This window comes from Heterodontus francisci, chromosome 3 (genome assembly GCF_036365525.1).
Source record: "Heterodontus francisci isolate sHetFra1 chromosome 3, sHetFra1.hap1, whole genome shotgun sequence".
In the NCBI taxonomy this organism is placed as follows: domain Eukaryota; kingdom Metazoa; phylum Chordata; class Chondrichthyes; order Heterodontiformes; family Heterodontidae; genus Heterodontus; species Heterodontus francisci.
In genome coordinates, this window is record NC_090373.1 from 191589423 (window position 1) to 191606572 (window position 17150).

Consider the following 17150-nt stretch of genomic DNA (forward strand, 5'->3'; position numbering starts at 1 on the left):
TAGATAAATTCTTGATTGTGGGGGGGGGGTGCGCAATTTATAGGGTGATGGGGAAAGGTCAGGGAAATGGAACTAACTGGATAGCTCTTTCAAAAGCTAAAAAAGGCAGGATGGGCTGAATGGCCTGTTTCTGTGCTATATCACTTTATGATTCCCTGCAAAACAAACCAGTAAAGCAGCCTATAGTGACCACAGGCTATTCACTGAAACATTTGATAACAACTGCAGGTCAGTCACTCACACATCCCATAATAACCACAGGCCAGTCACTCACCCATCCCATCGTAACTGCAGGTCAAACATTCCATAATATCCTCAGGCCAGTCACTCAATCATCCCTTAATAACTGCTGGTTATTAAAACATCCAATAATAGCAGCATTACAAAATTCTGCTAAATAACAGCCAGCTAGGCGCTCAAACACCTGATGTTTTGAAGCAACTATAATGTATCACCAATCACAGTTCCATCATAATTTCCCAAATAAACACTAGCTCAGCTCCCAATAGATGCTTGAGTCTACAGTGCCACAGACGGACAGAATCCACACTCCTCCAAATCATTGAATTATTTGTAGTTTTAAACCAGTGCTTCCTCTATTAAGTATGCTAATTTGGGAACTCCTGTAATATTGTAGAGTGAAGTCAGTGCATTGGTAGTGCACCATGCAGTAGTTTCACCTGATTGATACTGTACTTTCTGAATTCAGAAACTGATCCATTCTGCTATTTTACAGCAAAGTTAAAACTGGACATTTGTAAACAGTCACTGAAATCATTTAGGCAAGTAATAGTCATGGAATCCAGCTTTATTTAATAGGGATAAGGTTCAGCTCACTTCCTATGATGCCAATGGGCTACTACCTTAACCACAGGCTGGGAACAATCTTTTGTTAATACTGTAGCAGCTCCCTGAAGTAGCAAAACATTCAATAAAAGAGTCCAGATTTAGATATGAGACTGTGTGTACCCTTTCTGGATAGATTATTTGTTTAATTAAGTTTTTTTTGTTTTCTCCTCTCATTTCTAGGTCTCCCAGTGCCATGCTTCACCCCTGGCCAAAACACTGAGCATCACTCTGTACTGAACCACAAGATGTGTTGGCCTCAGTTCTCTTGCCATCTGTTTCCCCCAAACTGCCCACAGCAGAACAATCTGGGCTGGTAACACACACAACGGCTATGAATGCAGGGTCTTCAAGCCTGTGGCACAGGTGTTCAATGCATGGTACAGGCAGTTGGCTGCATCAAGTCACTGCCCTGAGACTCCCTCTTACAGTTAAAACTTTAACTTATTCATGTTTATCACATTGCTTTTCTTTTATCCAATTAACCCAGACATGTTGCCACCTGAAGTTTACAGTGCACTATTCCCTGCGCTGTCAAAAAGTAACCACTGATGTTATCTCTGGTAGCATCTTATCTTTGGGAAATCAAGGACCAATCCATCTTGCTTTTATAAGACAAGTGTTTACAAAGGACAAAGTTATCCAAGGAAAACATATATACTGTACAAGAGCAAAATACTGTGGATGCTGGAGATCTGAAAATGAAACAGAAAATGCTGGAAATAGCAGGTCAGACAGCATCTGTAGAGAGAGAAACAGAGTTGATGACCTTTCATTAGATGTTTGCACATCTGCTCATTAATAGTGTCACCAGCCCATCAAAACAAGGTTAGTTATTCCATCAACACAGGGTTTTATTAAAACACACCAAAACACAGTACTACAAACAACACAGCTAAAACACAAGAAGATGGGTCACACTAACAAAGACTGAAAAGATAAAATACAGTCAATTTCACGTGGGGTTTAAATTTAAATTAACATTGTTTCCAAGATTGTTTGCGTATGTTACTATTATTTGCCTAAAGGTTCTTCTGTTGCATTTGCTAAGGGAAGACTGTGGTCTGGAGCATGTCTGGGATGATGTGCTGCTAACCTGACTTGTCCCTTGAGACCCATTGCACTAGTTCTCTTTGTGCGGTTCCAGATTATCGTGGCAGCTTGCAAAATGTGGAAGGCTACTTTTTAGCTGCTTGTAAATTTTAAGCTCTGGGCCACTGATTGTCACAGATACAAAATCAAGTGCTATGTTTTGAACCATAGTGCCTAAAGTACTGAAGATATCCACCAGACCCAAGAATATCATGGATAGACAGACTGTTGGATTACTTGTGTAGCTTCAGTAAATGTGCAATTAATGCTGTATAAATGCAAATGTTAATCTTGAACTTCTACTCCATGGGGAAAAGAACCATTTTCAGGTTCTGTTGTTTGCAATATTTGTTTTTCCAAAGATTATCTGCTTTCATAGAGTGCTAGCCCTGATTTTTTAAATCTGTTCTTAGGATGTAGCTAGATCTCGTTGCTCTGAGAAGGGCTAGGCCATTTTATAGGACCAATTATTTTTAAAACTGAGTGGCTTGCCAGGTTACTTCAGAGGGCATTCAGATGTGACCATTAGGTGTGGGGTTGGAGTCACATGCAGAGCAGACTTGGTAAGGGTGACAGGTTTCCTTCCCAGAACCAGTTGGATTTTTACAACAGTCCAGGGACATTCATGACCATTTTATCTGCCGTGCCAGCCCACAATTACCAGATTAATCAAATTCAATTTCACAACTTGCTTCAGTACCATAACCACTACACTACTGTATCCATCCTTTGATCAAAGACTTTCTACAATTATCAAGAACAGTTACAGGTGAGAATTAGATTATCATGATTTGAGCAAGGCAAATGCTGACAATCCTGCTCTCTGAAACCATCTCCTGCCTAATTCACAAGCCCCCTTAACATCCCTAAAACCTGCTTGCTCCTCGATGTGAGATGAGCTGAAGCTCTATACATGCTGATGTTTCCATATTGAAAACTCATTTTGAAGTGGGAAGTATGGGTTTGTGGATGAACATTTATGCATGTCTGTGAATTGACTGTATTTTCCAGGCGGGGTTTTTTTTATTATTGTTCCAAACCAATGTGCTGGTCCCGGTCAGTGGGTACGGCTCATCGGTTGAAAGCTTCTGAACTTACATCATTCCAAAAGTCTACCAAAGAAGAAGAAGAAGACAGAGAATCCTATCCCAATTGTGAAATAGTAGCATCACATGTTGGGGGTGGGAGGAAAGGAAGAAATTAAATTAAAAACAATGAGAAACAATGAGGAACTCATTAACAATGTCACTCACTCATCCAGGAACACAACAAGAACAATTAAACTTGAAAAAGGTTGAAACAACAACAACTTATATTTACAGACCTAAAAAACTAATCACACTTCAAACCTGGGGGGAGGGGGGAAACAAAACTGCACATAAATATATTAAATGTCTGTACAATTTGATTTACTCACTTCGAATTGATCCAGAGGAGAGGCAGGTGTATTCAAAAATGCCAAGAAAGAATTCTGTGAGTCTTGGTGCTTTACACCTAGAAAAACAGCAGCAAGTTTTTTAAAAACGTATAAAGAAACATTTAGCCTGCGCAGTTTCTGGAGGATCATTCCACCTGAGGGCCACAGCATGTTGGAGGTAAGTTTGTTTTTAAAGAGGTGGCTTTACATCTAAACTTCAGCTTTGTGATTTATCACCCTTTAAAAATATGAATGAAACAATAACATTTAAAACCAAATTGTAACATTTCAGCATTGGATAGACCCTTAGACCATTCTGTGAATGAAACTGGTCATTTCTACAAACCATTCTTTCAAGATTGTTGTATATTTTCATTAATTATATCTTTATCACGCAACTTATACAAACTGACAGACTCGCCTGACACATCTAAGTCAGCCGAAGGAGAAACTTGCAGATTAAAGGGAAATATTACAAAGTGAATTGTTATGGATATTTGGAAGATGGTGTGGGTGACCTCCACTTTTCACCTCTCAACTTACTGCAGAAAGTGTTTTTTTTTAAATAAAGTGTTTTAGTCCCCGAGTACTTTAAGGGTGAAATAAACAGATCAATGACAAGTTTCCCCATATCTTTAAAAAGATAACTATTTATTAAATACCCAAAAATGTTCACAACCTCACACAGGCACACACACAAGAAAAGAAAGAGATTAGAGGATGGCATGCATTTAAGTCCGATTGCTGTAAAAAGAATTCACTTTGAAACCATCTTGGTTTTCTGGGAGGAATTTTTAACAGCGTTGCAGGCCTGAAGTTCCTTTTCTTGGTTCACTCAAGTATTGCGGATTCCTTTAAGACTCAGTCAAAGTCGGTGGACAATCTTGTTAAAATTTCTCAGATGGGGAATTTTCAAGGTCACCTTTTTCAGTCTCTGTTGCCGTGGTTTAAAGATGTTACCGGCAGGGTTCTCTTCTTGGCTGGAATAGATCTCTCAGCTGCTGGCTTTCTCTCTCTGCAGAGAAATCCTTTTTTGAAGGAAAAACCTGATCAGGTTTGGTTTCGGTCAGGTGACCATGGATGCTCTCCCCTGGTGTGTTCATACAATGTCTTTGAACGTGGGGCCATTGTTACACAATAGGGTTTGAATGTGGCTTAACTTGATAAAGTGGTGTTATGTCCCACCTATTAGCTTGGCTTTCAATTCACAGGCTCTCTGTCTGTGAAGGTCTTAGTCAACCCAATTCTTGAAGATAGGAGCCATTTAGCATTGAATGGCCTGTTTAGCATTTTAATGTACCTTCCCCAGGACTAGTCCAGCTGTGATGATGGGTTTAGTCTCCGATGTAGATTTGCAGTACAGGAGAAGTCACCTGATCTCTTACTCCAACTTGTCTGCAGCAAAGTACGTCCATTTTTTGCAGTTTAATTCACTAGTTCATTTTTACAGTTCATAATTGCTCCAGTTCACTTTATTTCATAACTGTTCCTTCTGTGAGCATGACACCTCCCCGCAAAATGTGAAAAAATGAAATTCCTTTTGTTTGTTTTTTTATTTTAGAAAGAAAGTGAGAGCACACATATACACTCATTCCTCGGTTTTACTGTCATTAGTCTTTCACAGTTTCCTGGTGGGACAGTGTTTAGGTTCTGGACAATGCGTCTGCGATGACATTGTTTTTCCCAGCTATATATAAAATTTTCAAGTTAAATGGCTGGAAGAGTAAGCTCCATCTGCACTTTGAATTTTTCTAAGACGGTTCGTGGGTTGTGGTCAGTACATATTAGAATTTCTCTGTGTCTGTTATCAACATAAGAAAGGAGGGGGAGTAGCAATTTTGGTCAAGGAAACTATTACAGCTGTGAGGAGGGATGATATGTTGGAAGGTTCATCAAATGAGGCCATATGGATCGAGCTAAGGAACGAAAAAGGGGCAATCACACTGCTGGGAATGTATTATAGACCCCCAAACAGTCAGATGGAGATAGAAGAGCAGATATGTAGGCAAAGCTCTGAGAAGTGCAAGAACAATAGGGCAGAAATAGGAGAGGATTTTAATTACCCCAATATTAACTGGGATAGTTTTAGTGTGAAAGGAATTGAGGGAGCAGAACTCTTGAGGTGCATTTAGAAGAACGTTTTTGCCCAGTATGTCGCAAGTCCAACAAGAGAGGGCGCAGTTTTAGACTTAGTTTTAGGAAATGAAGATGGGCAGGTGGAAGGAGTGGCAGTGGGAGAACATTTTGGTGGTACTGATCATAATTCAGTCAGTTTTAACAGCACCTTCCAAACCTGCGACCTCTGCCAACTAGAAGGATAAGGGCAGCAAATACACGGGAACACCACCACCTGCAAGTTCCCCTCCAAGTCACACACCACCCTGACTTGGAACTATATCGCTGTTCCTTCACTGTCGCTGGGTCAAAATCCTGGAACTCCCTTCCTAACAGCACTGTGGGTGTACCTACCCCACATGGACTGCAGCGGTTCAAGAAGGCAGCTCACCACCAACTTCTCAAGGGCAATTAGGGATGGGCAATAAATGCTGGCCTGGCCAGCGACGCCCACATCCCGTGAATGAATAAAAAAAAACATAATTATGGAAAAGGACAGAGATAGAACAGGAGTTAGAGTTCTCAATTGGGGCAAGGCCAATTTTACTAAACTGAGGAGTGATTTAGCGAAAGTGGACTGGAAACAGCTACTTGAAGGTAAAGCAGAGTCAGAAAGTGGGAGGCATTCAAAGGGGAGATTCAAGGAGTTCAGGGTAAACATGTTCCCACTAAGAAAAAGGGTAAGGCGGCCAAATCTAGAGCCCCATGGATGTTAAGAAGCCTGCAGGGTAAGATAAGGCAGAAAAGGAAAGCTTATGTCCGACATTGAGAACTCAATACTACAGAAAGCCAAGAGGAGTATAGAAAGTGGACGGGTGAAATCAAAAAGGAAATTAGGAAAGCAAAGAGAGGGCATGAAAAAATATTGGCAAGCAAAATCAAGGTGAACCCAAAGATGTTTTATCAATACATTAAGAGTAAGAGGATAACTAAGGAGAGAGTAGGGCCCATAAAAGACCAAAAAGATAACCGATGTGTAGGAGTGGAAGATGTCGGTATGGTTCTTAATGAATACTTTGCGTCTGTCTTCACAAAAGAGAGGGGCGATGCAGATATTGTAATTAAGGAGGAAGAGTGTGAAGTATTGGATGTGATAAACATAGGGAGAGAGGAAGTATTAATAGGATTAGCATCGTTGAAAGTTGATAAATCACCAGGGCTGGAGGAAATGTATCCTCGGCTGTTTAAAGAAGCGAGAGAGGAAATAGCAGAGGGTCTGACCATCATTTTACAGCCCTCACTGGATACAGGTGTGGTGCCGAAGGATTGGAGAATTGCTAATGTTGTACCTCTGTTTAAAAAGGGAGCAAAGGATAGACCAAATAATTACACGCCAATCAGTCTAACCTCTGTAGTGGGCAAATTATTGGAATCTATTCTGAGAGACAGGATAAACTGTCACTTAGAAAGGCAGAGGGTAATCAATGATAGTCAGCATGGATTTATTAAGGGAAGATCTTGTTTGTCCAACTTGATCGAATTTTTTGAAGAAATAACAAGATAGTTGAGGGTAGTGCAGTTTATGTGGTCTGCATGGATTTTAGCAAGGGTTTTGACAAGGTCCCACATGGAAGATTGGTTAAAAAAATAAAATCCCATGGGATTCAGTGAAATGCAGCAAGCTGGATACAAAATGAAAGCAAAATACTGCGGATGCTGGAAATCTGAAATAAAAACAAGAAATGCTGGAACCACTCAGCAGGTCTGGCAGCATCTGTGAAAAGAGAAGCAGAGTTAACGTTTCGGGTCAGTGACCCTTCTTCAGAACAAAATTGGCTCAGTGGCAGGAAACAAAGGGTCATTGTTGACAGGTGTTTTAGCGACTGGAAGGCTGTTTCCAGTGGCGTTCCGCAGGGCTCAGTTCTGGGTCCCCTGCTTTTTGTGGTGTATATTAATGATTTGGACGTAAACGTAGGGGACATGATCAAAAAGTTTGCGGACGACACAAAGATTAGCCGTGTGGTAGATAGCGTGGAGGATAACTGTAGGCTGCAGGAAGATAATGATGGTCTGGTCGGATGAGCAGAAAAGTGGTAAATGGAATTCAATTTGGAGAAGTGTGAGGTGATGCATTTGGGGAGGTCAAACAAGGCAAAGGAATACACGATTAATGGGAAAATACTGAGAGTGTAGAGGAAGTAAGGGACCTTGGAGCGAATGTCCACAGATCCCTGAAGGTAGCAGGACAGGTCGATAAGGTGGTTAAGAAGGCATATGGAATCCTTTCCTTTATTAGCCAAGGTACAGAATACAAGAGCAGGGAGGTTATGCTAGAACTATATAATTCATTAGTTAGGCCACAACTTGAGTACTGTGTGCAGTTCTGGTCACCTCATTACAGAAAGGATGTAATTGTACTAGAGAGGGTACAGAGGAGATTTACGAGGGTGTTGGCAAGACTGGAAAATGCAGCTCTGAGGAAAGATTGGATAGGCTGGGGTGGTTCTCCTTGGAACAGAGAAGGCTGAGGGGAGATTTGATTGAAATGTACAAAATTTTGAGGGGCCTGGATAGAGTGGAGGTGAAGGGTCTATTCACCTTAGCAGCGAGGTTAGTGATGAGGGGGCATAGATTTAAAGTGATTGGCAATAAAATTAGAGGGGAGATGAGGAAAACCGTTTTCACCTAAAGGGTGGTGATGGTCTCGAACTCACTCCCTGAAAGGGTAGTTGAGGCAGAGACCCTCAACTCATTCAAAAGGAGTCTGGATATGCACCTCAAGTGCCGTAAGCTACTGACCAAATGCTGGAGGACGGGATTAGAATAGGTTGATCGTTTTTCGGCCGGTACAGACACAACGGGCCAAGTGGCCTCTTTCTGTGCCTTAAACTTTCTATGATCCTAACATAAACTTCAAAATGTTGAAGAGCAGAGTCCCAATGCTTCCTTTTCTATTGTTGAACATTTGCACTGATGTTTAGTTTTTTTTGAAAAATAGCCAATTGGCCCCTCGAGGCCTGAGTCATCTTCGTGGAGTTTTTAAAAAATTGATTTATGGGATGTGGGCATCATTGGCTAGGCCAGCATTTGTCGCCCATCCCTAAGTGCCCTTGAGAAGGTGGTGGGTGAGCTGCCTTCTTGAACTGCTGCAGTCCTCGGGTGTAGGTACACCAACAGTGCTGATAGGGAGGGAGTTCCAGGATTTTGACCTAGCAACAGTGAAAGAACGATGATATAGTTCCAAGTCAGGATGGTGTGTAGCTTGGAAGGGAACTTGCAGGTGGTGGTGTTCCCGTGCATCTGCTGCCCTTGTCCTTCTAGGTGGCAGAGGTCACGGTTTGGAAGGTGCTGTCGAAGGAGCCTTGATGAGTTGCTGCAGTGCATCTTGTTGATGGTGCACACTGCTGCCACTGTGCATTGGTGGTGGAGGGAGTGAATGTTGGAGGTGGTGTAAGACCTCTCCTACTCCTACATCGCTGGTGTCAATAGCCACATTAAAGGATTTGTTGAAATTTGGGGCTGCCAATACAGGTTCCTTTGTTAAAATTGCCATCAATTTTTCAAAAGCCTTCTGGCACCCTTCTGACCACATGATCTTAAGGTTTTTCTTTAATAGGTCAGTTAAGGGTGCAGCTGGGTTGCTGAAGTTGGGGAAAATTTTTTGGTAGGAACCACACATCCCCAGGAATTGCATTATTTCTCTCTTAGTCTTGGGAACAGAAAATCTACCAGGACTTATACTTTACTGCCCGTGGCAACATCTGACCTTGGCCTACAATATGTCCTAAACAGGTTACTTTTGTGTTAGCGAACTCGCTTTTAACTAAAATAAAAGCAAAATAATGTGGATGCTGGAAATCTGAAATAAAAACAGAAAGTGCTGGAAACTGACAACAGGTCTGGAAGCATCTGTGGAGAGAGAAACATTAATGTTTCAGGTCTGTGACCTTTCATCAGAAATAGCAGTGGAAAGGTCATGCCTTTATCCAACATTAAGGATTGAGTGGCCCCTGTATCTCTGAGCATAACAATGGACTTGCTTGTTTCATTCGAGGGGTATGGGGACACCTTTCCAAATAAAACAAAATCCTGCCAACGCTCGAAGTTTTTCTGTTTCTGCCACACGTATGACGATATTCTTTGAGGGGTCCATCACCATGGTTAGGACCACAGGCTTGTCTCCCATCCTACCTGCTTAATACTATAATACTAAATACTATTTTTAAATTCTAATAGAATCACCTCTCCCAACTTCTCATTTGAGAGGTCTAGCTTAAGAGATCTTATCCAGTGTTTGAAAGTCATGTGTTTAACTCTTTCAAATCCGATAAAGGTTTGGGCAGGTCTTTCTTTCGCATTTCTAAATTTTTGCTGATAGGCCTCAGGGACTAACTCGTAGGCATTTAAAACAGCAGTTTTAGTCTGTTCGTAATCAAAGGAGCTTTCTTCTGACAACATGGAGCAGGCTTCACGAGTTCTCCCGACTAACTCATCTTGTAAAAGGAGGGTCCAATATTCTTTTGTCCATTTTAACCTGGTAGCAATTTTCTCAAAAGAGATAAAATAAGACTCAACCTCTTCCTCATTAAATTATGGCACTAATCGTGAGTGTCTCAAAATATCAAAGTTTTGCTCAGAATTGGGGTTTATATTTGAATTGCTGGTGGCAGTCCCACCTTGTGCTTGCAGTCTAACTTGAGCTATCTCACCTATCTTCCCCTTTGCATCTTTCTTTCCTCTTTTTCCTTTTGAAACTGCAATTCCAATTTTTGCAGGGCAAGGATTTTATCGAGGGTTATTTTGTCAGATTCAGATTCATGCCTGTTTAAAATGACTAGCTAGATTCTAAATGATCTCGGTTTCCTTGCTTTCTGTCTGAAAGTTACTCTCACCTGGGTAGCTACAGCTTTTAAGTCTTCAACACTTAATAGATTTAAGGCAGCCCATGATACCTTTCCCTGCTCTACAAACGCTTCGGCGTCGAAGGTGGCCTTGTCTTTAAGTGTTTTAGTACAGTAAAGAAGAAAAGGATATTAGAACATACAAACATACGAATCAGCAGCAGGAGTAGACCACTCAGCCCCTCGAGCATGCTCTGCCATTCAACAGGATGATGGCTGATCTGATTTTAGCCTCAATTTCCCGCCGAGCCCCAATAACCTTTCACCCTCTTGCTGATCAAGAATCTATTGACCTCTGCCTTAAAAATATTCAAAATACTCTGCTTCCACTGCCTATTGAGGTAGAGAGTTCCAAAGACTCGCGGCCCTCTGAGAAATCCAGACTGATTCCTGGGATGGCAGGACTGACGTATGACGAGAGATTGGGTCGATTAGGTTTGTATTTGCTAGAGTTTAGAAGAATGAGAGGGAATCTCTAGAAACCTACAAAATTCTAACAGGACTGGACAGACTAGATGCAGGAAGGATGTTCCCGATGGCCTGGAGTCCAGGACCAGGGGTCACAGTCTAAGGATAAGAGGTAAGCCATTCAGGACTGAGATGAGGAGAGATTTCTTCACCCAGAGAGTGGTGAACCTGTGGAATTGTCTACCACGGAAAGCAGTTGAGGCCAAATCATTAAATATATTCAAGAAAGAGTTAGATCTTAGGACTAATGGGATCAAGGGATACGGGGAGAAAGCGGGAACAGGTTACTGAGTTTGCCCACTCACTCAACCTGTCCAAATCACACTGGAGCTTCTCTGCATCCTCCTCACAGCTCACACTCCCACCCAACTTTGTATCATCTGCAAACTTGGATATATTACATTTAATTCCCTCATCTATATCATTAATATATATTGTGAACAGCTGGGGTCCTAGCACTGATCCCTGCGGTACCCCACTAGTCACTGCCTGCCACTCGGAAAAAGACCCCTTTATTCCTACTCTTTGTTTCCTGTCTGCCAACCAGTTCTCTATCCATGTTAGCTTACCACCAATCCCACGTGCTTTAATTTTTCACGCTAATCTCTTATGTGGGACCTTATCGAAAGCCTTCTGAAAGTCCAAATACACCACATCCCTTATCTATTCTACCAGTTACATCTGCAAAAAATTCTAGTAGATTTGTCAAGTATTATTTCCCATTCGTAAATCCATGCTGACTTTGTCCAATCCTGTCATTATTTTCCAAGTACTCTGCTATTACTTATATATTATATAATTATTATATAATCTTTTATAATGGACTCTAGCATTTTCCCCACTACTGATGTCAGGCTAACCAGTTTATAATTCCTATTTCCTCTCTACCTCCTTTTTTAATTAATGGGTTACATTAGCTACCCGTCAATCCGTTGGAACTGTTCCAGAGTCTATAGAATTTTGAAAAATGACCAACAATGCATCTACTATTTCTAGGGCCACTTCCTTAAGTACTCTGGGATGTAGATTATCAGGCCCTGGGGATTTATTGGCCTTCAATCCCATCAATTTCCCTCACACCATTTCCCTACTAATACTAATTTCATACAGTTCCTCCTTCTCACTAGACTCTATGTTCCCCAACATTTCTGGTAGGCAATTTGTATCCTCCTTTGTGAAGACAGAAACAAAGTATGTATTTAATTGGTCTGCCATTTCTTTGTTCCCCATTATAAATTTCCCCGTTTCTGACTGTAAGGGACCCACATTTGTCTTCACGAATCTTTTTCTCTTCACATATCTAATAGAAGCTTTTACGTCAATTTTTATGTTCTCTGCAAGCTTACTCTCATACTCTATTTTCCCCTTCTTAATCAATCGCTTTGCTGAAATCTAAACTGCTCCCAATCCTCAGGTTTGCTGCATGCTCTGGCCATTTTATATTTCTCCTCCTTGGATCTAATACTATCTCTAATTTCTTTTGTAAGCCACGGTTGAGCCACCCTTCCCGTTTTATTTTTGCACCAGACAGGAATGAACAATTGTTGTAATTTATCCATGTGCTCTTTAAATGTTAGCAATTGTCTATCCACTGTCAACCCTTTAAGTAACGTTCCCCAATCTATCATAGCCAATTCGTGCCTCATACCTTCATAGTTTCTTTTATTTAGATTCAGGACCCTAATCTTGGAATCAACTCTCTCACTCTCCATCTTAATGAAGAATTCTATCATGTTATGGTCACTCTTCCCCAAGGGACCCCACAGAACAAGATTATTAACTAATCCTTTCTCATTACACAATACCAAGTCTAGGATGGCCTGTTCTCTAGTTGGTTCCTCAATATCTTGGTCCAAAAAACCATCACATATGCACTCCAGGAATTCCTCCTCTACAGTATTATTGCTAATTTGATTTGCCCAACTATATGTAGATTAAACTCACCCATAAATACAGTTGCACCCTTATTGCATGCGTCTCTAATTTCCTGTTTAATGCCATCCTCTACATCACCATTGCTATTTGGGGGTCTATATACAATCCCCACCAATGTTTTCTGCCCCTTGGTGTTTCTTAGATCCACCCAAACAGATTCCATATCAGGATTCTCTGAGCTAATATCCTTCCTCACTATTGTATTGATTTCCTCTTTTATTAACAAAGCTACTCCATCTCCTTTCCCATTTTGCCTGTCCTTCCTAAATATTGAATACCCTTGGATGTCCAGTTCCCATCCTTGGTCACCTTGCAGCCATGTCTCCATAATTGTAACTATATCTTATCCATTAACATCTATTTGAGCGGTTAATTCACCTACCTTATTGCGAATACTCAGCGCATTGAGACACAATGCCTTTAGGCTTGTCTTTTTAACATTCTTAGTCATCTTAGCATTATTTCGCACTATGGCCCTATTTTTTTCTTGCCCTTGATTTCTATGCCTTCCACTTTTGTCTTTTTGTTTCCTGTCTTTCGTTTCTATCTTTGTTTCTTCCTCCTCAATCTCCTCACTCAGGTTCCCATCCCCCTGCCATTCCAGTTTAAATCCTCCCCGACAGCACTAGCAAATGCCCCTGCGATAACATCGATTCTGGTCCTGCCCTGGGTGTAACCCGCCCTGCTTGTACAGGTCCCACCTTCCCCAGAACTGGTCCCGCTGTCCCAGGAATCTAAATCCCTCCCTCCTGCACTATTTCTCCAGCCACGCATTCATCTGGTCTATTCTCCTGTTCCTATACTCACTAACACCTGGCACAGGAAGTTATCCTGAGATTACAACCTTTGAGGTCCTGCTTTTTAATTTAGCTCCTAACTCCTTAAATTCATCTTGCAGGACCTCATCCCTTTTTCTATCCATGTTGTTGGTACCAACATGTACCATGACCACTGGCTGTTCACCCTCCCCCTTCAGAATGTCCTGCAGCCGTTCCGAGACATCGTTGACCCTAGCACCAGGGAGGCAACATACCATCCTGGAGTCTCATTTGCGGCCAGAGAAACACCTGTCTGTTCCCCTTACAATTAAATCTCCTATCACTGTGGCTCTCCCAGTCTGTTTCCTCCCCTGCTGTGCAGCAGAGCCATCCGTGGTGCCACTAACTTGGCTGCTGCTGCTTTCCCCTGGGAGGCCATCCCCCCCCCTCCAACAGTATTCAAAGTGATATATCTGTTTAAAAACAAAACAAAGAACAAAGATAATTACAGCACAGGAACAGGCCCTTCGGCCCTCCAAGCCTGCGCCGATCCAGATCCTCTCTCTAAACATGTCGCCTATTTTCTAAGGTTCTGTATCTCTTTTCTTCCTGCCCATTCATGTATCTGTCTAGATACATCTTAAAAGACGCCATGTTTGAGAGGGGGATGGCCACAGGAGACTCCTGTGCCTACTACTCCGCCTGATGGTCACCCATCCCTTTTCTGCCTGTGCAGCCATTACCTGCAGTGTGACCACCCCGCTAAATGTGCTATCCATGACGTCCTCAGCATCGCGGATGCTCCACAGTAAATCCACCCGCAGCTCCAGCTCCGTAATGCGGGAAGCCAGTAGCTGCAGATGGATACACTTCCTGCACACATGGTCGTCAGGGACACTGGAAGCGTCCCTGATTTCCCACATAGCGCAGGAGGAGCATATCATGGGTGCGAGCTCTCCTGCCATGACTTACCTTTAGATGACTTAGTTACTCCCTTTAATTAAAAAATACTAATTACGCTAGGGGCCTTGTTTACTCCAAACACTACCCACTACAATCTGAAGTCCTCAATAAATTACACTAATTAAAAAAAACACACTTTAGTAGTACTAACCTGATCACTCGTCGTTCTCCCCACAGGTCCGCCCCTCTCTGCTCTGCTCCCGAAGGTAAGTGACTGGACCTCAATTCCCAGGCTTAATTTATCCTCTTCTCTTGCTCGGCATTTTCCCCACAGGTCCGCTCCACTCCCGGAAGCACTCAACCTAGCCCTTTGTAGCCTTATGTCCTCTTCACAACTGAAAAAACCTGCTTATTTAATTTTTACAATTTTATGGATCAATTTTCCTCCCGCTTCCAAATTACTTGTTCAGTCTGATCATAGTTTCAAATCCCTGCTCAAGAGTCCCAATCTGTCTTGGACAAGTGGGAGGTGGTGTGGATGACTTCCACTTTTCACCTTTAAATTGACTGCAGTTAGTGTTTCCTTTTTTTAAAAAAAAAGTGTTTTAGTCCCTGAGTATTTTAAGGACCAAATAAACAGACAGGTTTCCTTGTAGTTTTAAAAAGAAAGATAATTATTTGTTAAGCAATACCTGAAAATGTTCACAACCTCACCCACTCACACACACAACAAAAGAAAGAGATTAGAGGATAGCATGCATTTAAGTCTGATTGTTGTAAAAAGAATTCACTTCGATTCCTTCTTGGTTTTCTGGGAGGAATTTTTAGCAGCGTTGTAGGCCCGATGTTCCTTTTCTTGGTTCAATTAAGTATTGCGGATTCCTTTAAGACTCAGTCAAAATCGGTGGACAATCTTGTTAAAATTTCTCAGATGGAAAGTTTTCAAGGTCACCTTTTTCAGTCTCTGTTGCGGTGGTTCAAAGGTGTTACAGGTAGGGTTCTCTTCTTGGCTGGAATGGATCAGTCAGCTGCTGGCTTTCTCTCTCTCTCTGCAGAGAAATCCCTTTTTGTTTTAAAGGGAAAAACCTGATCAAGTTTGGTTTCGGTCAGGTGACCATAGATGCTCTCCGCTGGTGTGTTCATACAATGTCTTTGAACATGGGGCCATTGTTACATCATAGAGTTTGAATGTGGCTAAACTTGCTCAAGTGGTGTTATGTCCCACCTATTAGCTTGGCTTTGAATCTGGAGTCACCCTGTTTGTGAAGGCCTTTGTTAAACCAATTCTTCAAGATAGGAGCCATTAAGCACTGAATGGTCTGTTTAGCATTTTAATGTGCCTTCCCCAGAACTAGTCCATACATGATGATGGGTTTAGTCTCCAACAGTCACGATGTAGATTTGCAGTACAGGAGGTGTCACCTGACTTCTTACTCCATCTTGTCTGCAGCAAAGTGTGTCCATTTTTTGGAGTTAAATTCACCAGTTCATTTTTACAGTTCAGAATTGCTCCAGTTCACTTTAGTTCATAACTGGTCCTTTCGTAAGCGTGACAGAATAACAGACTCCAATTCCTTAAATGTGTCACCTTTACTGCAAAGTGGGGGTACCAAATGATAGGTGCTTATTTGAGAGGGTACATTCAAGCCTTATTAGGATCATGCATGGGCGAGTGCTAAGTCTTTTGAGGTAGCCTGTTGCAAAGCCAATAAAAATTATAATAATTCTTCTAGTTGCACATTAACTGTCATCAAGATGGAAATTTACTGAACCCACGAACCGATCATATTTATGAATGCTTTTTTAAGAATTCACAGTTACTTCAACCATCACCAAATCATTACCATTTAAATATGTGACATGAACATGAGTCCCAACTGTCACCAATTCCAGTTACCAGCTCAACATATGACTATTCATCGCCAATTCTAGTTACTGGTTCAACATGTGATCCTTAACCATCACCAGTTCCAATTACCAGCTCAACATGCGAGTCCTAACTGTCACCAATTCCAGTTACCACTCAAATGAGGCTCAACCATTGTCAACTCCAATTACCAGTTCAACATGTGACCATCAACCATCGCCAATTCCAGTTACCAGCTCAACATGTGACCAATTATGGCCAGTTCTAGTTACCAGCTCAACATGCGAGTTTCAATCATCACCAGTTCCAGTTACCAGCTCAAATGAGGCTCAACCATCATCAATTCCAGTTCCTAGCTCAACATGTGACCCTCAACCATCACCAGCTCAATGTGCAAGTCTCAACCATTACCAATTTTGATGAGTTATAAAGTATCCCAGAATCTAGACTACTGCCTTGGCACCACTGTTTAATTTTAATAATTTTAGAAATACAAAAAGATTGTGGGTCTCGACTTTCTTCAAGAAGGATGACAAAAGCACAGTTAAGGTCTGTGCCCTGTCTGCCCATACCCTTTTCTGCTTTTATTTCCTCCATGTCCTTCTTGAGTTTTTCAATCTCAGTAAGCAGCTCCATGTTTCTCTTCTCACCGTCTTGCAATTTGCTGGAACAAAAAACAAAGAAAAAGTATATAAGTATATAAGGTTCGGCACAACATCGTGCGCTGAAGGGCCTGTACTGTGCTGTACTGTTCTATGTTCTATATTTTTAAGCAACAGAAACCTTTCAGAAGAGGGCCCTTGTAACCAGCCAAATGGAAAGAGTTCAGCCAAGCAATACCCATATGTTAGTATAGACAGTAGCAGAGTTAGGGACAGGAAAATGCCATTCAACCCAAAGAGACTTGT

The 17150-nt window shown here is 41.7% G+C and overlaps 1 protein-coding gene across 7 annotated transcripts in view; it reads right to left on the minus strand.

The window, feature by feature from the left end:
- LOC137365491 (serine/threonine-protein kinase MRCK alpha-like) overlaps window positions 1-17150 on the minus strand; it is a 789178-nt gene that overhangs the window by 108483 nt on the left and 663545 nt on the right. For all 7 annotated transcript variants that reach the window (XM_068027939.1, XM_068027937.1, XM_068027940.1 and 4 more), the window contains 2 exons: window positions 16815-16906; window positions 3356-3432 (listed from right to left, as the gene is read on the minus strand). In XM_068027939.1, the coding sequence (XP_067884040.1) occupies window positions 3356-3432; window positions 16815-16906 (169 nt within the window). The remainder of the gene's footprint in view (window positions 1-3355; window positions 3433-16814; window positions 16907-17150) is intronic.